Genomic DNA, 24382 nt, shown 5'->3' with positions numbered 1-24382 from the left:
AGAAAATAAGACGTCAGATGGCACGAACGCCTGCAGCTGATTGGCTGGAACGCTGATGTCGACCGTACGGGATCAGAATCACGGACTGCTCCTTTAAGGTTGCAGGAATTTAACCTCTTTTTAAAAAGCCTGAATTTAAGCAGCAAAGCTGGAAACTGGAGAGAAAACATTGTGATTCTTCACAGATCTGAATGATAAAAAGAATTTTTTATTTCCCACGCTGTGCCTCTGTTTTCCAAGCAGAACAAAGATGGCGGCCCGCCGGCTTTCTGGATTTACAGCTTGGGAAACGTGACAAATGATTTTTATTGTGCAGAGGATTCTGATAAAACCTGAAGGTTCCCTCTGCCACCTGAGTGTGGAACAGGAACGTGCTCACTCTGCTCAGTCAGAGCTCAAACACTTCAGCCCTGCGAGTGGATGCTCCGGTCGCTGTGGTTATATTGGAACCAACTGAGCACACGGTGAAATTTAGCTTTTAAATTCTGGTGTGACCGAGTGTTTGTGCTGTTAATATAACAAAGGCCCACCGGTCAAATTACAGATTGTGTTATAATTTATTTTAATGGATTTCTGCAAAACGTAAAAAGTCTTCAAGTTTTTAAAACATGAATTTGATCTGAAAATTCAGGGATGATGATACCTGCAGGTTTTAAGCTGTTCATGTTTAAAACCCATTAAACGTTCTGAGAATTGGAGGAACTGTACATACATGTATAAAACAGGATTCTTGTTTTGTTGCAGCTACGTGGAAGCTCATCATCATCACCATCATCACGCTCCTCGAACCTGAAGACGGCGCAGAGGGTGAAGTGACTTGGCTGTAAACTGCAGGGCGAGCTCAGCTTCAGCTTGATGGGAGGAGGTGAGGAGCGTTTCGTGGAGCCCTGCTGAAGCTTCACAGCAGCTTTCAGCTGTTCAGTCGAGCGGCAGATGAATCCTCCCACCAGCTGAGGCTCGCCACGCGCCGACATCCAGCAGCAGATTAAAGAGGTGCTCATGAAAATCACATCACACAGATCCCTGTGCAGCTGCACTACAACAGCTAACCATTCATGTCATTCAGAGGCGCTCTGCTCGAAGGCAGCGGGTTTCTGGGAAACAGCGCTGGTTTGTTCTCAGAGGCGGAACAAGCAGAATGTTTGTGGAGAACAACAAAAACTATCAGAGCTTCAGAGAGGGGCGAGAGAGACAGAGAGGGGGTCTGTCCCCTCTGAAGGACGGACTGCTCAGGTCAGTTATTACTGTTACAGGTCAGTCACACACACACACACACACAGGAGTGTATGATGTTTACATCCTTCTCCATCACTCAGACCCATCAGGAGGCATCTGATGGTTCCAGACTCATCCTGCAGCAGGACAGTCTGGGACCACAGGACGAGACAGAGACAGACTAAATCCCTGGGACCTGATGTCCTGTCCAGCGTGAAGCCATGAAGGTCCTCACTACGTCACCAGAGCTTTAACCAACATCCGTAAAATGAACTGTCACGTCTGTAAAGAAGCTGGACCTCGTTATTAACCTGTGACTGTCACTGCTCACATTACTACAGTACCCATGAGCCTCAGCGGCTGTTGCTGTGGACCTACAGTCACAGTGATGGTATGGGAGCCAGAGTCTGTGTGTGAGACCAGAGCAGACAGCGTCACATGACCGGCCGGATGATCTGAGACTGAGACTGACGTTATCACCTGCTGTAAAACGAACCTGACGCTGCAGCCTGCTCTTTGCATCAGCTGACCGAGGAGCCGCGGACTGCTCTGATCACCTGAACGCCACAGAGACTCCGTCACAGTAAAGTGAACTTCACACTGAGGACACTGAGGACACTGAGGACACTGAGGACGGTGATGTGCATCTGTCCGTCCATCTCTGCGGTCGAGGGTCTGTTTACTTTGTTTTACCGTTGAGATTAAAACCTTCATCTGTGACAGGATGAAAGTTCATGTGTCACATGTTTCTGCCTGTCAGTGAATCCAGTGATCCCACCATCAGAGTGTCTCCTGCTCACAGGAGCTGTGACGTATCTGATTCCTTCATCACCATCAACACACACACACACACACACACACACACACACACACACACACACACACACACACACACACACACACACACACACACCGTCCTGCTGCCACAAACACACACCAGCACCAAATGTGGATCAATCCGCCTCTGAAAATAGTCCCCGACAAATGAACTATTTCCTCCTGTTTGTTTGCTAAAAACACAACAAATACGATCAATGATCAACTCGGACAAATCAGAGTTATTCCTCTGCAGGAACACTGACCTTCTCCTGCAGTGATAAAGGGTGTGGAGTAAACCTGTGGTGTCCTGGTTCAGTCCCAGAGTCTCTGGGCCTGCGAGCAGCTCTGTGAGGCTGCACTCAGACACAGAACACAGAACCTGAAGGTGGCGCTAGATGCACAGTCAGAGGATCACCGGAGTCTCTACAGTTCATCCTGAGGGGAACATGAACGTCTGAGCCACATTTCATCAGAGTCAGTCCAACAGCAGCTGAGATGCTTCAGTCTGAACCACGGTGCTGGACTGAGCCAGACCCCGAGCATGAACACACACACGTTCATATACGAACTATGATTAAAATGGTTCATAATCAGTAACTAATAATTCCATTAAACATCTTTGACAAATGTTTCATGAACAGGAAAAACTTTGAAGTTTCCATTCTGATGTTTGATGCTAATAAATATCAGATATGTGTGAGATTAGCATCAGGTCTGCACTTATTAATGTTTATTACTTCTTAATATAGAGATTTTACACTAATTCATAAATTCATAATTCATGAAGACAAACGTCAGGCAGAGGGATTTTTCACCGCCTGATGAACTAAACTCATTTTTATTCACAACTTATAACTGATACTTAGCATTGGTGAATTATTTATTCATCATTAATAAAGAATTAGTTACAGCTTAAAGCCTCTTTGCAAGCAGGTGTCACCATGATCATCATATTACTGAAAAGTCAACACACACAGTTACAGCCTCAGCAGAATGAATGAATGAAATGTCGCTCATGGAGTCATTCAAACAGCTGAACACAAAGAAATCTACTTCAGACCTTCATCATCATCATCATCATCAAACCTTCATCATCAGATCCCAAAAATCCCGTTCCCGGTTCTGCCTTCGTTTCATGTGAGGAGCTGATCCGAGCCATTTCCAGAAAAACTGACTGAAATCATCAGAGGAAAATCAGACTGTGTCCACGCCTCCTGAAGCTGTGGACACAGTCTGTGTTCCTCCTCTGTCAACACCAAACCAGCTGTGCAGCTGAACATCTGGCTCCAGGCTCTACAAACATTTACTGATCAGACCTGAGAAAAAGCTGATTTTACACTGTCATTTAAACAAAGATGCTCTAAGACTCTAAAACCAGCAGAATCCACAGCCAGTGCAGGAGCGTCTCAGTCATCATTAAACAAATGAATGATTATTAAAAGATCAACATCAGCTCAACACTGAGAAGAGAACAGGCGTGAAGAAGAAGACAGAAGGAGGAGAGGAGAATTAAATCCTCAGAAAACACGGAGAGTTCGTGCTGGATTTACCTTCTCACGGGTGCAGACAGAAGAAGCTCCGGACCGAGAAAAGCATCAGAAAGTTTCCAGTTTCAGCTCAGACGGACTGAACTGAGATCAGCTCCACGCTGACGGACACACAGCTTCATCCTCCTCCTCCTCCACCACCTCCTCTGGCTGCTGGAGAGCCTTTACAGCCTCCAGCTGCCTCTCACGGCTTTATAGCGGGGGAAGCCTCACACACACACACACACACACACACACACACACACACACACACACACACACACACACCGCGGAGAGGAGGACGGAGGAGAGAGGAGAGGGGAGCGGGCTGCAGCGCCTCCTGCAGGCCGAGTACAGGGAGTACAGGCAGGGGAGCAGAGCCGGCGGACTGTAGGTGGAACCAGAGGAACTTCAGCAGCAGCTCCTCCTTATTTCATGTCTTTATCTCAGCGTTAAAATAAAAAAAGAATCAGAACCAGAACAAACCAGAACAGTGGGTCTGGATCTGCAGCTGCTCACCCTGCACCGTCAAACCCCCAAACACAGGATCAGCTCATCCTTCACCCTCCAGTGAAAACACTGTTAACCACGCTGAGGCTGCTGTTCTCTCCAGCCAGTGACAGGATGAAGTGGAGCAAACCTCCGGCACACAGCGCTGAACAACAAGCTTCTTCAAACCACAATGAATCCAAACAGACCAGGAAGCGAGGACTCCCGGGACTTCTTATTTGAAAAGCCTTTAGTTTTATTTTGAAAATCCTCAGAGGAAGTTCAGTTTTTTCCTCCCACTTGACAGAAAGAGTAAAACTGAACGCGGAAGTTTGGATTTGGTTCAGCAGCAGAGAAACAAAGCAGCGAGTCACTGAGCTGGAAACTTTATTTTCCTGCGGACTGGAAGAAAAGTGAAGGGTGAGTTTGTTTCTGACACTTCGCTCGTTTTTCTCTCCTTCTTACTGAAAACGAACTTCCTGTCGTGGTGCGTAAGTTTAGGCCACCGTTAACAGTAAAAAGCAGGACCTGCGTTATCTCTGCTGCGGAGGAAACGCCACACGCCAGACTCCTTTTAAAAACTCTCCGTTTAGTATCTGACGTCGTTCCTTTGGACAAACAACTTTTTTTTGTCCAGTAAACTTGAGCTAAAAGTTTTTTATACGTAATAAATCACCCGCTCTTCACTTGGGCGTGAACCTCCCTCAGCCAGCAGCCGGATAAAGCTCCAGCTTTTCACAGGGCACTGCCGCGATGCGTCCAACATCTCTGAGCAAAACGCTCCGCGGCTGGAAAATGGTTTGATGAGATGAAGCTCCATCAAACCGAATGTACCCGAACACACACCCGCTTCAGTCAGAGCCTGAAGGCATGGTCTGCACGGTGCCTCTGCTGGTGTATATGAAAGAAATGAATAAATAACTAAACGTTTGAATGAAGTTTGGTTTGGTGATGTTTCTTTAGGCGACTGAAGGCGTTGTAGTTCCACCTGTTAGAGGGTGACCTTCTGGCTCTCGGTCAGTTTTATCAGCAATAACTAACCGTACAGCTGCGCACCACCTGTGCACGTACCTGCTCGTGCTTTCGCTTTCACTCTCAGCAGCACGCTGGGCTGTGCGTGTGTCTGTGACAGCTGCACAGGTGTGTGAGCACCAGCACCTCACACAGCCTCTGCTTCCGTTCTGGATTCACAGGTCGTTTCCTCTCTCACCTGAAAGGCTTGAGAGGTCTCAGAGTCAGTTCTTTCTCCTGGTGTGTTTTAATTCAGCTCCGTGTGAATCCGGGAAAACCTCAGTCGTGTTGCAGACATGTAGGAGTTCTGTGAAACATGTAGGAACAGCGTCATCATGGCATCATGGCATGTTACAGCCGTGCAGAGCTTCCACTGTTTTAATGTTCTAACAAGAAAAGCGTCTGATTATTGAGAAAGTTTTCATGTGAGGATAAGACGTAAAGAATGTGGAGGCTGCAGCGTCTCTAACAGCTCAGAGTGCAGCTGGGACACTTTGCATCATCGCTCACATCAAACTTAATTTGGAAAGACTCCTCAGATGCTCAGAGAGGTGAGAGACCTCTGGGTTTCCTGAAGTCTCTCACCTCTCTGAGCACCTGTTTCCTGTTTCTGCCTCTGAACAGACGCATGTCTTCCTCTTGTGTAGTTGTTGTGTTGTTGTTGTGTTGACATTTTTGCAGATTTATCACAGAGGAGAAGTATTCAGACGCTTTACCCTTTTCCAGCGGTTACAGCCTCAGGTGTGTGGACCTTCCAACACCTGGATTTGGGGATTGCCAGCTGTTCTCGTCCACAACACTTTAAACTGAATATTGCACAGAACAGGACATTTGAAGACACGTGCCTGGACACTGCAGAGCTGTGAAGCAATGTTTGTTCTGTTGTACAGACTGAAGAGTGAATCCAGAAAACAATCAGATCAATGGACAGTGGAAATAATCGTTAGCTGCTTCAGTGTTTTTGATTTGGATAGTGATCATCTCACTTTAGGTGATGTTATCGTTTCAAACTCTGCTTTTATCAGTTTCCAATCCAAACTGAATGAACCAGTAGAGACAAACAACATGAGGAGTTTGATTGACAGCGTGTTGAGCTTCTGTCCCGTGAGTTTCTGTCTGTGGTCGAACTGCAGCGATGTTGTTCTGTTTGTCAGTGAATAACTGAACCTCCTCTGTCGTGTCTCTCAGCTCTGTCATGGCCTCTGAAGTTTACTCCTCGACGACGACTCCGAACCCCAAATCCTCGTGGTGCTTGGTTCCATCAGAGCATCTGGACAAAATCCGCTTTCTGCTCAAAATCACTGAAGTGGTGAGTTTAAAGGTCCTGAAACTTTCCTCCGAGCTGAAAACGTCTGGTTTTTTTATGGATGTGAAAAAGGTGTTAAATGACATTCTGTTCTTTAAAAAGTATTTTGGTGGATCCCTGTGGGATCTGTTGGGAACCCTGTGTTAGCTGACCTGAGTCTGAGCTCCGTAAATAATGATATGAACAGTCGAGTGTGAACGTTTCCTTAAACTCGATTTCTCGTGTACATGTGTTTGTGTTTGCTGTCTGAGCTACGTGACCGTGTCACTGCGGCGCTGCTCACCTGTTCACCTGCTCACCTGTTCACCTGCAGGGAGCTGTGTGCAGAGACGGCTCCTCGTCAGGTGCAGCGCTGAGTTAATGTGTGTGTCTGGTAGTTTTGATTGTGAGTGTGTGTAACGTGATGAGTCACGTGTGTTTTCAGTGTGTTATTGTCTCAGAACCAGACTCAGACTGAAGCTGATCTCAGATCTGAGCTGAGTCTTTGACTTGCAGTTATTTCGAACGTCAGCTGAGTGCAGTGAGAGTGGATGATGGATTCAGAGGATCAGTCCAGCTGTTAAGTCTTTTGTTGTTTAGTTCAGTGTTAAGTTCAGGTGCAGGCAGGTAATCCTCATCAAGTCTGTGCAGGTGTAAGCCCCTCCCCCCAGCTGCTGAGCAGAGGAGAGCTTGGCTCACAGTCTGTGGTTTGGTGATATGAACACTTCATGTACTTTATGTTACTGCTTCACTGAATGTTCCTGATTAAACGAGTGTGTCGTTTCCAGAAAAGCCTGTTTCTGCAGGCGTGACCTCCTGAGAGGCTCCAGACTCACACTGTCTTCAGTCAGTTTAGGAAGAGGCCCGGATTTACCCAGAATGCATCACAAAGCTGCGCTAGTTTTTGTCATGAAGTGGACAGTGGATCTAAGCTGGAGTCTGAATTGTGTGTGTGTGTGTGTGTGTGTGTTTGTGAGTCTGATGTGTGTGTGTGTGTGTGTGTGAGTCTGATGTGTGAGTCTGATGTGTGTGTGTGTGTGTGAGTCTGATGTGTGAGTCTGATGTGTGAGTCTGATGTGTGTGTGTGTGTGAGTCTGATGTGTGTGTGTGTGTGTGTGTGAGTCTGATGTGTGAGTCTGATGTGTGTGTGTGTGTGTGTGAGTCTGATGTGTGAGTCTGATGTGTGTGTGTGTGTGTGTGTGTGTGTGTGTGTGTGAGTCTGATGTGTGTGTGTGTGTGTGTGTGTGTGTGAGTCTGATGTGTGAGTCTGATGTGTGTGTGTGTGTGTGTGTGTGTGTGTGAGTCTGATGTGTGAGTCTGATGTGTGTGTGTGTGTGTGTGAGTCTGATGTGTGAGTCTGATGTGTGTGTGTGTGTGTGTGAGTCTGATGTGTGAGTCTGATGTGTGTGTGTGTGTGTGTGAGTCTGATGTGTGAGTCTGATGTGTGTGTGTGTGACTGGATCTTGCTCATGCAGCAGCAGGAAGCTGCAGACTGGGAAGTGAAAGTGTTGCAGCTCTGACCGTTGGGGAGCAGAGAGCTGTCGTTAGCAGATCTCAGAGCTGCTGACCCTCCGCTGTCGCAACAGCCACTGAGGCCTGCATCCGGATCAGCCCTCTGCATGCTGCCCCCCCCACACACACACACTACCCCCCCCCCCTCGTATGAGGCCTCTGTGGTAAAATGGTCTGGATCGACCAAACGGTCTGACACTGTGAGGCCTGACAGTCTGTGGTGCTCAGGGTTTCACTGGGTTTAGTTTTAGTTTCAACATAAACAACTGACTCCACATCTGTCCAGATGCTGAATGGGCTGAAAGATGTGACCTAACTCCCATGATGAAAGCTGATGTTCACGATGTGAGCCCAGCGTCAGAGTTTATTGATTAATCTGCTGATTATTTTCTCTATCAGTCGTTTGGAGTATTTAATGTAAGAAAATGAAAAGTGGCCGTTGCACGTTCTCAGGGTCCAAGCTGGCGTCCTCTCATAGGCTCCAGTCAGGGACGTCTCCTGTCTCATCACACTGTATGAACCTGTGCAGGTGATGGAGGAAGGAGCTTTAACGTCACAGTCCATCTCCGCCTCCTCTGCTTTGCACGCAGTCGGCTGATGTTTGAGGAAGATGACGTGTCCTGTAAATCCGTTAGCGTCTCTCTGTCCAACATCAAACTCCACCCGTGTTCAGTCCGACAGATTCACAGACCGGACCGATGCAGTGGAGAGTGTGACACCACCTGATAATTTACAAAGATGGATTCTGACCAGCACAGACGCAGAAATGAGTCTGGATGAAAGAGTCGTAAATCTCGTCTGGATTTTACCTGGATACAACGCACCTGAAATACTCCTGAGCTCCTTACCTGAGGCCAGGTGTGCCGACGTGAATGACCTGTGCAGTGTGTGACTTCCTGCTGTGGGATTACTGGTACTGTGCTCAGGCTGTGATCAGACTGTTGTCAGTGTGTCCACAGGACGGTTCCCAGGAGAGGTTTCACTCACCATTTGTTCCACGTATGTGGCTGCTGCTTCTGTTTACCTGAGCCCGGCCCCGGAGCCGCGGAGCTCGGCCCCGGAGCCGCGGGGCCCGGCCGTGGGGCCCGGCCCCGGAGCCGCGGAGCCCGGCCGTGGGGCCCGTCCCCGGAGCCGCGGGGCCCGGCCGCAGCTCGGCCCTGATCTGCTCAGCTTTACTGACCTGTCTCACATGTATTATGATCTGCTTTGTCCTTCAGATCAGCCTGGAACAGGAGGTGCTGTTCTCAGTCTGTAAATAAAATGGTGTCAGCTGTTAAACAAGTCGTGTTAATCTAACCTTAACTTCCTGAGGTGCTTTCACAATAAAGGCCCTCTGGTATGTTACAGCGTCTGTGCTCCGTCCTCAGACACCGGGACAGTGATGACGGTTTCAGACCCTCTGTTGACCATCACGGTGTCACAGGAGGAAACCAGACCACACTGTGGGTGTTTCATCTGTTGTTGTCTTCATGTTTCTTGAGAAGTGGCACAAACAGAACGGTTCCTGAGCAGTTCTGGGTTTTTTAGTTCCTCAGCAGCACAACTCTTAGATGTGTGTGGTTGAAAACGTGGTTTGACTTCTGCTTTAATAAGAAGGAAAAAAAAAACAATGAAAATAATCTTATTTCTGAGTCTGTACGTGACTGTGGTCAACAACTCCCTGATCAGATCCTACAGCACGGCGGAGCTTTGCTGGAGTCTGAACACTGGTCTGTCTTTTTAATGTTGACATAAACCTGAAACATCCACAGATGTTGAGATGAGACGATGACAGCTGCCACTGCCCAGATCAGGTTTCTGTGGCCCAGCTCCTGATTCTGGGTGTCTGCTGATACCAATCAGACCCGATGCTTGTTATTGTTATTGTTGTTATTGTTGATGAGATGTGAATCTGAAATAGGGTCATTTTAGATGAATCCTGACAGCAGACCGAAAAATGTGAATGAGACCAACTGTGATGATTCCTCCCTCCCTCCCTCCCTCTCTCCCTCCCTCCCTCCCTCTCTCCCTCCCTCCCTCCCTCTCTCCCTCCCTCCCTCCTTCCCTCCCTCCTTCCTTCCCTCCCTCCTTCCCTCCCTCCCTCCTTCCCTCCCTCCTTCCCTCCCTCCCTCCTTCCCTCCCTCCTTCCTTCCCTCCCTCCTTCCCTCCCTCCCTCCTTCCCTCCTTCCCTCCCTCTCTCCCTCCCTCCCTTCACTCTGCAGTGACGTCACAGAGCGGAGCTTCTTATTTAAGCCTTAAATGTAGTTAAACGAGCCGATCCAGGTGCATTATGGGACACGTAGGATCTGAGTCTCACAGCAGCTGATGTATGTTGAACAGTAAGACTGAGTAAATCGCTGGAGAATCTTTGAACTTTAACCTCTGACCCTCTGTGTGTGAGCGCCGCAGCAGATTCGTCTCTTCTTCCTCTGACACAGACGTGTGAATGAGCAGCAGGAAGATGCTGAGGTTTGTTTCACAGCCTGTTCCTAATCTCAGATGGGAATCAAACTCTCATCTGTGGCAGCAGATCTGTGGATCTGTGGATGCCTTGCTCTGCTGCCCCGCCCCCCAGCTTAACAGTGCTCAGTGGTTCGTACAGAGTGGGGTGCTCACTGTGTTGGACAGACTCTGCTGACGTCAGACGTCTGGTTTTAACTCTGTGGTTCAGGGTTTGTCTCAGTGAAGAAAACACAAAGACTTTTTATAAGCTGAGGTTCAGCGACTGACACAGAATGTTCCTACAGTAAAACCCGGCGGTTTAATGGCCACCGAGTCTGGAGTTTGGTTTACCACATGACGTCCTCCGTCCTACACATCCTCGCGTCTTTAAAGCTGCTCTCATCACATGACCGTGTCCCTGCAGAGGCTTGTGGCCGTGCGGCAGCGTGGGCCTGCTGTAGCGTGGAGCAGGAGGCAGCTCTGTCAGCGCCACTCGTCATTTCATTCATTATTATTTGCTGACAGTTCGATCACGTCTTTGACGAGTCAGCTGAAGAGAACAAAAGCTGTTTGTTGGAAGTGAAGAGTGAGACGTATTTAAAGGACGCGTTCACAGGTTTTTGAGTCAGTGTTAGTTTATCTGAGTGAATATGAGGCTCCAGCAGTCACAGTTAATCACATCACACTGAAGCGGCTGTAACCTGGAGAGCTGAGGCCTCGTATTACCTCAGATAACAATACGTGTTTACTCCAAACAAAGAGTGTGGATGAAGAGGAGGAACGATCAGAGCAAGAAAAACCTGTTTCACAGTTCATGTGCTCACCTGACAGGTGAAGTGTCTCTCTTACTGACATGTATTCAGTTATTTCCACATTCTTGTTCACATGATATGTAAATAACAAAGGGAGTGAATGAACCAGTGAAATGAGCAGCAGCTTATTATTGTTTATTTCCCACCAAAGCATCATGTTTCATGAACTCTTCGTGTTTTCTGAGCGAAAATCTTAATTTGCAAAGTGATCAAATAAAAAAAATGTCCGTATTTCCCTCTGATGTGGTGGAACAGGAAGTTTTAAGAAATAAAACGCGAGTGCTCGTGTACAGTCCTGAGCAAACGTACTTAGTTACTTTCACTTTGGATCGTACCATTAAAGCCTGCGGGGGTGGGAGTAATGCGTCTCTCTCCAGCAGGACGGACATAATGTCTCCCTCCTCTTCCTGTTGACTCGGCTCAGTGTGGTTCAGGCACGCCCAGGATGCCCACATGGTGTGTGTTGGCGTTTTGGGAAGCAGCCACCGCCCACACACACACACACAGACACACACACACACACACAGACACACACACACACACAGCTGAATGGTCGGAGTGGTTCTACCACAACAGCCACGTCACGGTTAATAAAACAGTCGGGGCTCTCAGCTCGTGTTATACTGGTTTAATGTCCCAGTTTCTGCTCAGACTGGACACGTGTCACATTAAACACTGTTGTTGTGCAGCAGCCGTTAAATTACCTCACGTTCATCAGACATCGTGCATTCAGCCCCCAGCAGACGTTTGTACTCATGTCTGTCGCTCCACCGCTGTGGTCCGGAGATATTCACAGTTCCCTCAGGATGAACTGTAATAATCCTCTGACCTGTCATGACCCCTGACCCCTGACCACAACATGAATCTGATAAATCATAATTGGATTTTGTGCAGCAGAAACATGTTTGTTTCCCTTCATCCCTGTTTCAAAGAGTGGAGAGAACACTGAGCAGTGACCCAGACACAAGCTGAGAGACACTTCAAAGTGTAAAAATCAACCTGTCAGCGCCCCCTGGAGGACAAACTGAGGGAGACACGAGTCAGTCTGCTGATGTCCACTGAAATCAGCCTGGACGATTGATTGTTGAAGCTCTGATGATTTCTCAGCTTTAGGCTTCACCTCACTGTGATGTTTATCACTTAGAGCTGAAACCACTGGATTTACCCACAACTGAAGTTCAGTTTTTATGAAGTTCAGTTTTTTATGCTAATATTGAGGATTTTCATTGTTTCTTTGTCTTTCGTGATTCTAAAGTGAATATTTCGGGTTCAGGACTGTTGGTTGGACATGAGACTTTTTGTGAAGTCACCCTGGGGCTGAGTAAACTTTGATAGATTTTGTTCACACACATTTTTTAGGCCAATCAGTTAACTGATAAAAGAATCAACAGAAGTGTTTCTCCACGCCTTTTTAACCCGACGCTCTCTGTCTCTCCGTCAGCTCTTGTCCTTCGTGGCCTTCATCCTGGAGGAGGTGGTCAGCAGCTGTGCCAGCTGCACCGCCCTCTACTTCTTTGAGTTTGTCAGCTGCACGGCCTTCCTCTTCACCCTGCTGCTCCTCATCCTCCTCTCCACCACCCTGCACACCAGGGTCGGCATCACCTGTTGGCCCAAGCTGGTAAGAGCTGGTTCTGGTTTGATATAAGCTGCTGAGGATCAGCTCTGTGCTGAGAGACCCACCTTCTGTAGGTTTGTCCTTCCATCCAAACCAAACCTCACATCAGTGATGTTGCTGCTGTATCCACCACACGACCATATGTTTACAAAAATACTTCTTTAAAACAGTTGTTAAATGTGAAAAAGTGATCTTCAAATGTGCACAGGTAAACAGGTTCTTCTGTTTCTGTCTGGACGGTGAGGGAGGCTCTGGAGGACTGTCAGCACTTTTGATTCTGTGTCTGTAGAAGAACTTTGGCTGACAATGGCTGCGTCACACGTACAGTTTACAAGATTAAACTGATCCTGGTTCAGTGTCTGAGCACAGAGCTGCATGAAAACACAGGGAGGTGACGACAGAGCAGGAGGAGACTGAACGCAGGGTTAACTTTCATCAGAGGAGCAGACAGTGAACAGCCGTGAAGAAGAAGACCTTCGCTGTGATCAGTGCGTTTCACTGCCTGTTTATCAGATCACACTGCTGCTGTTATTATTAGTATTTATGCTGAATCTGTGATTGGATCATCCAGCCGTCTCACTCCTCACCAGGTGTCGGCTTTAGTTTTGTTGTCTTACAATCATTCCTCATATACAGAAACCACTGAGCTGCACCGGTTTGGACGGAGTCCTGAATCCTTTGTGTAGTGGCAGTATAAACCCTGGTGAACATCAGTGTCCATCACCTGGACAGGTGGAGCATCAACACGTGCTCCAGCTGCTGGCTGTTCTCACGCCACCCCCCCCACAGTGTCCATTGTCCACTGAGTAGAAGCAGCTGTGAGCAGGTGGACTTTATGGCAGCACGTCTCTCAGGTGAGGCGACGACTTCCACATCCCAGAGTGTCCGCCGTCACAGCTCCACTTCACCCTCATCTGTGCTCCGGAGTGGAACACCTCCTTCTCCGCTATGGGCTGCCCACACGTCTGGCACATCCTGAACAGCTCCATCAGCTTCTGGTTGTAAACGACCGTACAGTCTTTGTCGGAGTCTTCGTCAGACTCATCAGATGTGGTTACTGAGCTGAACTCTGGCTCGGAGTGGAAGCTGCTGTCGTCCAGCGGGTCGACGGACACCACGATGCAGAAGCTTTCATCGGACCCGGCTGCTGGAGGCGACTGTGCCGAGCTGCCTGCAGCTCCACAGGTCGTCTGAGGACAAAACAGACAGCGGACAGAGAACAGACAGTGGACAGGAAACAGACAGTGGACAGTGAAACCTCAACTTCCAGTTTCTGTTCCATAGATTTAAAAACTTCTGTCCTTTATCCCAGTGACATTGTTGACAGAATAACTAAACATTCAGCTTTGGACCACAGACACTGGACTGTCTCACTGTTGTCCCGTGTAGATCTAACGAACGTTTACCTGAGTTCTGGTTCTTTTTGGAGCCGGGGGAGCTGGATCTGTGCCGCCGCGCTCACCCTGCCCTCTCCCGGGGAACACTGACGGCACAGCGCCGCTCTTCAACGTCGGCTTTGGCGCGATGTTGAGTATTTTAGCTCGGAAATCCTCCTCGTAGTCCTCGGCTTTGAAGTGCAGGCTGCACACCCGGACGCCGCTGTACTTAGAGACCGGTGTGTTCTCGTCGTACCTGGGGTTCTGGATCGCCGTCAGCCATGTTCTGCAGCGCTGCGGGTCTCTGGTCGGTAATCCGTGAAACACGACGCCCATCGACTTCGCCTCATCGTAGCTTTTACACCCGGGAACACAGCATCTCCACGGCATCGCTCCTGTCCGACAGGACACGGGACAAAGTGTGCAGTGTAAAATTAGTGTCCGTCAATTCACGACTGCATCAGGACAGGAGCTGTTAGCGTAGCTGCTGTTAGCATTGCTCCTGTTAGCATTGCTGCTGTTAGCGTAGCTGCTGTTAGCGTAGCTGCTGTTAGCATCGCTGCTGTTAGCGTAGCTCCTGTTAGCATCGCTGCTGTTAGCATAGTTGCTGCTGCTTCTTCTTCTTCTCCATGTTTTCTTTCCGGTTGCTGAACAGCGACACGGCGCTTTGTCACCACCAATTGGTAAAAGTCAGATCAGATTCTAACTTCAAGCCTTTTAAGCACATTAGGTAAATAAATCGAAATAAAATATGTTTTAGGCAAAATAATAGGAACACCTGTCAACATAACAGTTCAGCAGCGGCACGGTTTGCAGGTGAATCAGCTCCTCTTAAGCACAGTGTCTGAACATTACTACCTTTATTATCAGACTTAATTAGTTTTACTGTTGTTAATAAACTCACCACTGAGTCTATATATGCACACACACACACACACACGTATAGTGTGTTTATAGAGCAGGTGTACGGTTCAGATGGGGGTGCACTTTATCTGAAGCCGTCTGAGACTAAAACTAACTAAGCCTGTTTCAAAAGGTTGAACTTTTCCTTTAAGCTGTGACAGCTGCTCTTCTTCTTCTTCTTCTCCTCTGCAGGACTTCCTGTACACCGCCGGCATCGCCCTGTTGTTCCTCATCTCCTCTATCGTTTTCGCCGCAGGGAACAACGGCTCCACACTGGAGAGGAGTGCTGTGGTAAGACACTGCTGACCTGTCTCACTTCTCCTCTCCTTTACCACCTGCTTTCCTCCTCTCCTTCCCTCCCTCCTTCTCCCCTCTCCTCTGTCTTCCTCTCCTCTCCTGCCTCCTCCTCTCCTTTGAGACTGTCTGACCTTTGCTTGAGGTGATTTTGTTTGTTCTCTCCTCCTCCAGGTGTTTGGTTTCCTGGCGATGGTGGTGTTTGTCGTGGACCTCTTCTGGTTCTATAAGACCCGTGGGTTTCCTTGGCAGAGAGGCGGGAAGCCAGAGTCCAGCAACGGTGGCCCCGCGGTGGTGAACTCTCCACCGGAGACGGAGAAACTCAACAGCGTAACAGAATAAGTCTGTCTTCATGTTCATACACATGAAGACAGACTTATTACACATGCACATGTACGCTGTGCTCAGAGGTCAGAGATTATTTTACACACTATTCCTTTAAGGACAGGAGGCTGAGCTTCAGCGACAGGTGGCTCACCTGAGGCCCATTTCTAAAGTATTTTTTAAATCCTGTTTTTATTCATTGTTCATCACAGCTGAGGACACTCTGTGCTGCAGTAATCAGTGTGATCAATCTTCCAATAATTAATCAAGCACAGTGCAGAGAGTCCATCAGTGTGCAGCGTTTTAATACCAGCAGGTGTGTCCTGTCTTTGATGGATGTTTTTCCCTGATTTTTTTTAAAGACTTAAAAACATTTTTAAGGAAGAACAGACACTAAAACCATCAAACCACTAAATATTCTGCTGGAAAGTTTATTTTTTAAGATTTTAAACATTACTATCAATTAGAGCTGGACAATCTATAGATCAGTCTTTTTGTGATTGTGTTTTTTTCAATATCATGAAATTTCTTAATGCATTTTGTTTAAATCAATAACAAAAATCAAATACTGTCATAAAACTCCTGCTAAGATTGAAAATCAATACATCCAAATTTATCAGACCGTAAAAAATATCTCAAATGAAAAGTGATCTTTAATACGGAGGAGAAGTCGTCTGGTTGTGCTGATTGATTTTCTCAGCTGTGGCCGCGAACGCCTCGTGAAGATTCAGATTTAGACCCAGAAGATTTTACTGCTCTCCACAAAGAAAATGTGCCTGTGTCTGACATGAAAACGGTTTTAAAAGCAGTTTCAGTACAAACATTTTGACGTCCCCGACTGAACAGCTGTGATGTTGTTTGACTGTCTTAATATTCTGGTTGAAGACGGTCAGCAGGGGAAACAGTCTCTTCTTTTTCACATCATTTCTTGTCGCAGCTGTTTAACCTTTCTGTTTGATGCTCGCTGCCTTCAGGCTGATGCTCAGCTCAGTTTACTGTTTAATCGTTGTTCCATCTAAAAACAGTGGACAAATCTGTTTGTTAATCCATCACTTTAAAGGAAAAACTCACAGAAAAGTTTTTCTTCCTGCGGATGAGTGACTATGATGCGGCGTCTTTCTGCAACTTCCTTCTAAAAACTCTCTTGTTTGTAAAAACCAGCCTTTTATCAGAGACAGGTCTTTATTTCTAACTCCACCTGCCTCATACATACATTCCTAAAAGCTTCAGTGTGGGTTTTTTATGTCGTTCTATATCACTTTTTTTTTTCAGTAAACTCTTTTCACTTTAATGGTTGGTCTCCACCAGACTCTGCTTTCAGTTCCTCTGATTTTAACACTCGTTTTAATAACTTTTTATTTTTCAGTGTTTTATGAAGGAAATTATGTTGTTGAGTATGAATAACCATCAGCTGTTCATTAATGTCTGGATTTGACAGATTTTACATTTTGCTGGTTTTTGTATTTTTTTCCTCATATCAGTCTGAAGTTTATTTTCATTTTTACTGCCACTGCCCTTAAACATTTTGAGGATTTCTTCATCTGAGATTGATTTATGATTCATGAGGTAATTACTGACTCACAATATTTGAATTATTCAAAGTGAAGGTCAGGATTTTGTTCACTTAAATGAAGGAACAGAAAGAAAAATTGGTCTGAATTATCCAGAAGATCAGGTTTGAGCTGAGGCTCACATTGTGCTGCAGCAGTAGCAGGTTATTTGGATGTTTTTGTTTAATACAGACAACACAAAACTTTTTTGATGCTGAAAAAGGTGCCATTTTATGTTTCTTTGTGGTTTTACGGTAGTTGTTTTGTATCTCTGTGGCCGTTCATTCATCCATGCAGATATTCCTGTAATATTTTGGGCTTAATGACCAACAACAACTAGAGGAGTTAAAACTCTGACTTATGCCTCGAAGCACAAAGAGTCACGTTAATACTTTTAAAAATAATTTTTTAAAATTTATATTTTGACGTTTATGCCCAGAAAATGAAGTGGACTGCACGTTAGAAGCAGATACAACAAACTAATTGTTCTTTGTACATGTATGAATTTTCCAAATGTTAAGTGTTTTTTTCTTTACATTCCTTTGTTAAGTGGTCACGTTTCTTCCTTTTCTCGGTTTTTCAGTGTAAAAAAATCTTTTAACAATGTCAAAACTAACTTAGAAATCAGCGAGTTTTAAAAACGTTTAAAAACGTTTTTTTTTCTGCTGATGTTGATTCTGTTGTACAAAGTAAAGACAGACAGAAACAGAAGATGTGAATTAAACTGCCCATAATTAACCAAGCAGACGCATTGTGACATACGCAGGTTACGAGTTGTTCGGGTGAAAAAAGGCGTAAAATAATTTGTAAAACCTATAAAAATCATGACACCTGACACAGATTGAAACCACAGAAAACATCAGGAGGTTTAATTTAGCTCTGGACCAGGAATTACTGAGCGGGAATCTTATTAAAAATATTTACTGATTCGTGTCAGTCAGATAATCCAGAAATCAGTTTTTATATTGACACTGACTCATGTTCAGGACAGTTTATTTTGGAGTTAAAAAGGATTTTAAATTAATCAGTTTTAACAGATACATTTCCATGATACTCTCCTGCTCTGTGTTTATATCTGTTTTATATGGCCACGGTATATTCTCTGATGTAATAAACAGATTTTCAAGAAATAAATATGCTCTTTTTTATTCTTACTCTATATTTAAACAGTTTTTTTTCCTCCTTGTGGCTCAGACTGTTTGATATTTCAGCTTGAAAGAATTTAAATATAACACCATTGCTGTTAGTCTATAAATTACAAGGTTAACTCAAATATACCGGATGAATTTCAGTCATATAACAAATTCAGTAGTAAATGCAAAGACATTTATTATGTTCATCTTAAAAAACAAAATAATTACAACTAGTGACAACAGGAAAATGTTGCTTGTAGGTTAATAACAGTCTTATTTATCTGCACTTTACCTCTGATACTTTAAGCACATTTATCTGATTGTTATTCATTTTATTTTATTATTATTATTATTTTTTTTTTTACTGAAGGAATGTATTGTACTGAAGCAGTGGATTCCTCCCCCACCGTGTGAGTGAAACAGCGCCCCTCTGGGTTGTAGCTGCTGGTAACTGTCAAGCCGTGTGGTCAGAGGCGGTATTGCACTCAGGCAGTCAATCGTGGAGTCTCCTGCGGAGGAGCAGGTGAAGGTAAGCGGTTTGGTCCGGGCCTAAAACTCAACCAAAGCTTCGGTTAAGCTGTGAACTAACAGGATTTAGGAAGGGAAACTGTGAAGTCGAAGGCCAGCCGTATTCTGACTGAACTATAGGAAGTTTAAATTAAAGAAGGGAATTTTTTTAGGTTTTTTCTGTCACTTAGCTAACATGTTATTAGCTATTACTATATGTAATTAGCTGCTGTTGGCGGGAGAACTTAAACAAAATGGCGCGACAGCAGCAGGAACAGCGGGACGGCACCAGATGTCCCGGATATGGAGGAGTTCAGCTCGGTGAAAGAAAGAAGAATGGACTTTAAATCGTGAGTAAGAGACGCCTTTGTCTTTTCTGCTGGTTTCTGAAACGTCTGCTGTAGCTTTTCGTTCCGCACGGAGACGGAGACTTAGCTCACAACGCTGAGACCGATTCTCCGCTTTTGGCTCATTTACTGTCGTGAAAGTGTTAAACAACGCAGTTAAAGCGCGAGGACTGTTTAAAATCCACTTTCCGACTTTTGCTTTACTCTGCATTTTGTCAAGTGTAAGTCATGGATTGGATATGTGCATTAATACTTTTTAATCTGTAAAAATACACAATACAATGAGGGTTGCAACTATTGATTATTTTCATAACTGAATGATCTGCCAGTTATTTTCTAACGTATTTGTTTTATTCAGCATCAGGAGATGGTGAAAAAGTTTCTGTCACAGTTTCTCAGAACCCAAAGAAACCAAAGTCTACTTTTATTTGACCCACAGTCCAAAACCCAAAGGTATTCAGTGAACTGTACTCAGATAACACACACACGCCACATCTTGCATGCTGCCATATTTTTGTAGATGACCTGCCTGACTCCTACACTTCTTCTGAACCGTGACACTAAATCTAACTCATAGTTTCACTCACTGACTCTGTGAGTCACATTTCCTGTTTGCACAAAGTTTTTTCATTGGTGAGCGGCAGAACTGAAAGTTTTTTTTAAATACATTTTTATTTGGAACATCACTTTACATTAGTTCAGGACATTATTATTTATAACATTTGTATAACAGGATGTGTGTGTGTGTGATCTTTGATTTAAGTTGAATATCCAGATCCGTGTTTTTATGACTGAACTATAAACATCTTAAAGAACTGAAACTCCAAACTGAAGCTAGAAATAAGAAAGCATTTGACAAAAAAGGGAAAAATATAAACAGTGAATTACAGTATTCAGTGACAAGCTGCATGTGCAGACATATACCCTCAACATATGTTTTATGAGTGTTAATGACATGAATTCAGTGCAGGACTCAGTCACCACCGATCAGTATTAGGGCCGATGACAGGGGGATGTCAGACACTCGTTCCTCAGGTTGTCAGCTTGAACAGATGAGGGTCAGAATCAGTGTCAGTTCAAAATTATTCTTGTGCTGAATCACTGACTCCTGTCCTTTGCCCGCTGAGCTGTAAGTGAAACACAACTGACAGTGAGGATCACTGCTCTTAAATAAGACGACTAACAGAAGAGAGAGTGAGAGGATGGAGCAGTTTTATTTAACAAGCTGCATCTCACTGTGTGAAAATAATGAAGGGGAAGTGCACTTTGTTGACCAGCATCACTGGTTAAGTGTTTTTCTTCTTGTAAAAACAGAAGCTGGTGTGTGGTATGTATGCAACAGTGGAGTGTTTAGGACGGGGGAAAGCCAGTGTTATCCAAACTGCTGTGTGGGTGCAGGGCTTTAGAAATCAAACTGTGGACTGAGTTATTTTCTTGGCTCCGTCTGAACCGACTGAAGCTTTGTAAAGTGCTGCAGTGTGATGTGGGGCTGCAGGTTTGGGTTGTTGCTGCTGGAGTTCTGTGCTGTGCTGATGAGCTGCCAGGTATTCTCATAATACTTCACCATAATCTTACAAAGCCAGTTATTCAGTTATTCAATGCAAAATGTGTATAAACGGTTGTCTTCTGTGCAGCACTAAGTAGAACTGTAGTATTACATTAGTCAGAGGTCACAGTATAGAGTGAGAGATAAAGCTCAAATTACTAATGAAAAGGAAGCTGTAGACAGAAAACACGTGAACACAGAGGACGTTAAGATGAAGCCGCTCACTGCCTCCATCTTCTGACAGGACACAGGTTCCTGTTTCCTGTGCAGCTTAATTTACTCCTCTTGTGTGACAGAAATGTTGTGTTAAGAATAAGCCCAATTTCTGCCCCCGCCCTCTGTGCATGCGTTACTAAATTCATTTTGTTACCTGCACTAATGGACTATATTACATTATCATTTAACAGATGCTTTTGTAAAGCATTAATAACATGAGCTGACCTAGGTATTTTCCAAGCAACAGAAAAATTGGTGAGTAGGTAACAGCATTGAGCATTCATTTTTTGTTACTTGATTGCATGCACACTTTTTGTTTCTGTGAAGTTGAGTGAAGTTCTTATTTGTCTGTCTGTCTATCAAACCTCTTGATCCACCAGAAACACTGCTTTAAATCCTGCACTCACCTGTTCTCTCACCTGAACCTAACATACCTTTAAACTGCTTTTAAGTCCTGCTCTTACCTGTAGGTCCTGCTCCTACCTGTAGGTCCTGCTCTTACCTGTAGGTCCTGCTCTTACCTGTAGGTCCTGCTCCTACCTGTAGGTCCTGCTCTTACCTGTAGGTCCTGCTCTTACCTGTAGGTCCTGCTCCTACCTGTAGGTCCTGCTCTTACCTGTAGGTCCTGCTCCTACCTGTAGGTCCTGCTCCTACCTGTAGGTCCTGCTCTTACCTGTAGGTCCTGCTCCTACCTGTAGCTGCAGCGGCTCGAGGCTGTTTCATCTGAATGCCCTGCTCCACTCAGCTGTCCAACCACCTTCACTTTTCATGTAGTTACTCTTGACTTACCAGTATGCTCTTACGAAGAACCTGTCTGCTGTCAGTGACTCACCTGTATTTTCACGTCTGTCTGCTGCTGACCTGTCCCTGTCCTGCAAACACGAGTCCTGTACAGACAACAAGAAGAATCATTGTAGCTACAAGCATCAACGATGCTGCTCAATAATCTGACACGCGGGTTTTTAAGAAAAGTTTATTTAGCATAACACGGAACAAAGCCTGAGTAGGTGTGGTGACCTCTGCGTACCATCTTTTAAAAACAAGAAAAGGAGACTAGAGTAAAACGTTTATGGTTTTCTTTGGCAAAGACAGGACAAAAGTGTAAAATGAGCTTTAATCAACAGTTGACTAAAAATAAATAGGATGACTAAATATGACTAAAGCTAACATGGATGCTTGATCTCAGGACTGAGACTAGAACTAAATCCATAAGCAGCCAACAAAATGAACAGTGGTTGTGGAGCTGATTATGTGTTGTGTTTGGTTCTTGTGGGTAGAAATTACCTTCTGATGACGATGCATGCCACTGTGGTAACGAGCGCCGTGTGCACAGCGATTAGAGCCAGATGGGCGACCGTCAGGATGTCCAGTTTGATTCCTGTACAGACGTTTGTTATGAGGCACTGGGCCCTTTGTAACAGGCAGATTAGCATCATACAGTTTCTCACCAGCAGAGACTGAACTGCTCAGACAAACCTTCCTCTCCGGCCTCCACGTGCAGCGTGTACGTCAGGGAGCGGTTCTTCAAGTTGTTCTTCAAACCACAGGTGTAGTTCCCAGAATCCCCTGCAGTCAGAGGGCCAAGCTGGAGGGCGGGGCCAGATGCGGGGAGGGCGTGGTCATCTCTGAACCAGGTGACCTCCAGTTGGTGGAAAGTGCAGTTTGCAGTGCAGTGCAGTGTGACTGTTTGACCCTCTCTCATCACGCTCTCACCACTGGAGCTGATTATTCTCATTTCAGTCTCATCTAAAATTAAATGAACATTTTAGTTTTTCTTAACACTGATGATTAATGTTTGTGTTTGATCATGTTATCCTCTTACCAACAACTGTGACAGTCACTCCTGACTGTCCAGTAAATTGTCCTTCAGGATGATTGACTTCCATCCTGAAGCGAAACGTTGCTGAGTCCTCAGGCCGTAGATCTCTGATCTGTAAAGTGCAGTTTCCCTTCTTGTCTCCCAGGTATTGGTAGCGAGGGTCGTTGGTCTCAGAGTTGCTGTCGTACACAGACGGAGTGTTTCCCTGACAAATGAGATGATTCTTGCACCAGCGGACTCTGACGATCTCCAGTAAAACTTCTCTTCCACTCTGAATGAAGGACCTGAGTGGTGTGAAGGTGCAGGGGAGGGTGACAGTCGATGTTTCCACAGCACAGACAGGACGTGGATAATTCACAGTTTGACCCACAGCACCTGGAAAAACACATCAGAGGTAACAGCTGAGTTTTGGTACAAAGTAACTGAAAATGTAAAACGAATGAGCAGCGTCTCCACCACTAAAATGAGAGTTTCAGTTCCACCATCTATCATGTCAGAGACGTTTGAAAAGCTCTGGATTTTCAGGTAAAAGGAACAAATGTTGTCACAGCAGATGAACTGAAGCAAAAAGCTGATTAAAGTTTGGTTCTTTCTTTCTGCTCAAAGCACAAGAAAGGTGTGTACATTAAAAAAAACTCAAGGTATGAAAAAGTGAGACCTTTATTACTGAGACATTTCAAAACTTTTGGTCTGTCCAGTGTCTCAGATTTTTGGACAAAGCAGACATCACCTTGGACTCTGAGAAAATGAGGTGGTCTGTTTTCACTATACTCTGATACTTTATATACTGAAAGATTATTAGATTAATGACAATTATCTTGAATTTCAGCCCTAAGAAACATGTACTGTCATATGAAATGGCACCAGAGACAGGCCGTGTCTTACCAGCCAGCAGTAACAGAAAGCCCCAAGGCATCCTTTTGTTCCAGAACGCCATTCTTACACTTTGATGAGATACTTGTTGTTCAGAATCCTACGATCAAACCTCAGGAGAGATGGTGACAGCACGGACTCACTCTCAGTCAAACTGAGATGGTACATTAAATGTCTGTGGTCATTTCCTCACTTCTTCTTTTTGTTTTTCAGCAAGTCAACAAGTAGTTTCTGTAATTTCCTTCCGTTAAGGGATGTCTAATCTCTTACTGTGTGTATAAACATATTGTGTAATTTCCTGTAATTTCGACATCATCATCTTCATCATCATCTAGATCAGAAACTGTGATGTCAAACACCCATTCACAGGAAAAGGACAGCACCCACAGAGAAATTCGACTGTGACATGAAGCTAAGGACGGCGGTGAGCGGCCAGAGATCTAAAGTTCATCTCCGTTTTTTCTTCTGCTGCTTTTTATCAGCTCAGGGTGAAATTTGACTTTTGTGTGAAAATGGAGGAATTTGAAATGTTTGTGTTAATCTGATGGAAACATGCTAACAACAACACACAGGGCTGTTTGAACCAGCATGACAACAGAAAACATTAAAACCAAGCTCAGTAATGTGCTCCTGTGCTCCAGCTACAGGAGCAACCCGTTTTTAGTTTGTCTGTTTCCCTTCAGTCCAACTGTCCCATTAACAGCAGCTGAATCAGCTGTGATCCCCCTGGGGGAGGGGGTTTGAATATCCATCCAACAGATAAATAATCCAGTAACATGAATGGAAATG

The 24382-nt window shown here is 45.3% G+C and overlaps 4 protein-coding genes across 5 annotated transcripts in view; 1 reads left to right on the top strand and 3 right to left on the bottom strand.

Moving 5' to 3' along the window:
- cpne4a (copine IVa) overlaps positions 1-3705 on the bottom strand; it is a 29982-nt gene extending 26277 nt beyond the window's left edge. Inside the window, exon 1 of the mRNA XM_041044904.1 lies at positions 3585-3705. The gene's annotated coding sequence lies outside the window, so the exon portion shown is untranslated. The remainder of the gene's footprint in view (positions 1-3584) is intronic.
- A 621-nt stretch (positions 3706-4326) lies between these two features.
- cmtm6 (CKLF-like MARVEL transmembrane domain containing 6) lies at positions 4327-18286 on the top strand. 2 transcript variants are annotated; one of them, XM_041044128.1, is made up of 6 exons: positions 4327-4469; positions 6249-6369; positions 12532-12708; positions 15177-15275; positions 15453-15611; positions 15649-18286. In XM_041044128.1, exons 2-6 carry the CDS (start codon positions 6256-6258, stop codon positions 15718-15720), a joined length of 621 nt encoding a protein of 206 aa, XP_040900062.1. In that variant the 5' UTR covers positions 4327-4469; positions 6249-6255; the 3' UTR covers positions 15721-18286. The 2 variants fall into 2 exon arrangements, with proteins under 2 accessions (XP_040900062.1, XP_040900063.1); XM_041044129.1 differs by having other exon boundaries at positions 15453-18286.
- On the bottom strand, positions 12707-14597 carry LOC121185743. Its single transcript, XM_041044127.1, has 2 exons — positions 14112-14597; positions 12707-13895 (listed from the first exon to the last, which is right to left on the bottom strand). The coding sequence occupies exons 1-2, from the start codon at positions 14469-14471 to the stop codon at positions 13539-13541; spliced, it is 717 nt and encodes a 238-aa protein (XP_040900061.1). The 5' UTR covers positions 14472-14597; the 3' UTR covers positions 12707-13538.
- A 1518-nt stretch (positions 18287-19804) lies between the features above and the next one.
- Positions 19805-23742, bottom strand: LOC121186186 (B-cell receptor CD22-like). Its single transcript, XM_041044857.1, has 6 exons — positions 23606-23742; positions 22724-23095; positions 22378-22647; positions 22186-22279; positions 21734-21788; positions 19805-20266 (listed from the first exon to the last, which is right to left on the bottom strand). Exons 1-6 carry the CDS (start codon positions 23655-23657, stop codon positions 20222-20224), a joined length of 888 nt encoding a protein of 295 aa, XP_040900791.1. The 5' UTR covers positions 23658-23742; the 3' UTR covers positions 19805-20221.
- Between the last annotated feature and the right edge of the window lie 640 nt (positions 23743-24382).

Source organism: Toxotes jaculatrix, chromosome 8 (assembly GCF_017976425.1).
Source record: "Toxotes jaculatrix isolate fToxJac2 chromosome 8, fToxJac2.pri, whole genome shotgun sequence".
NCBI lineage: Eukaryota > Metazoa > Chordata > Actinopteri > Toxotidae > Toxotes > Toxotes jaculatrix.
The sequence above is the reverse complement of the archived record's forward strand: the minus strand, read 5'-3'. Positions and strand labels throughout refer to the sequence as shown.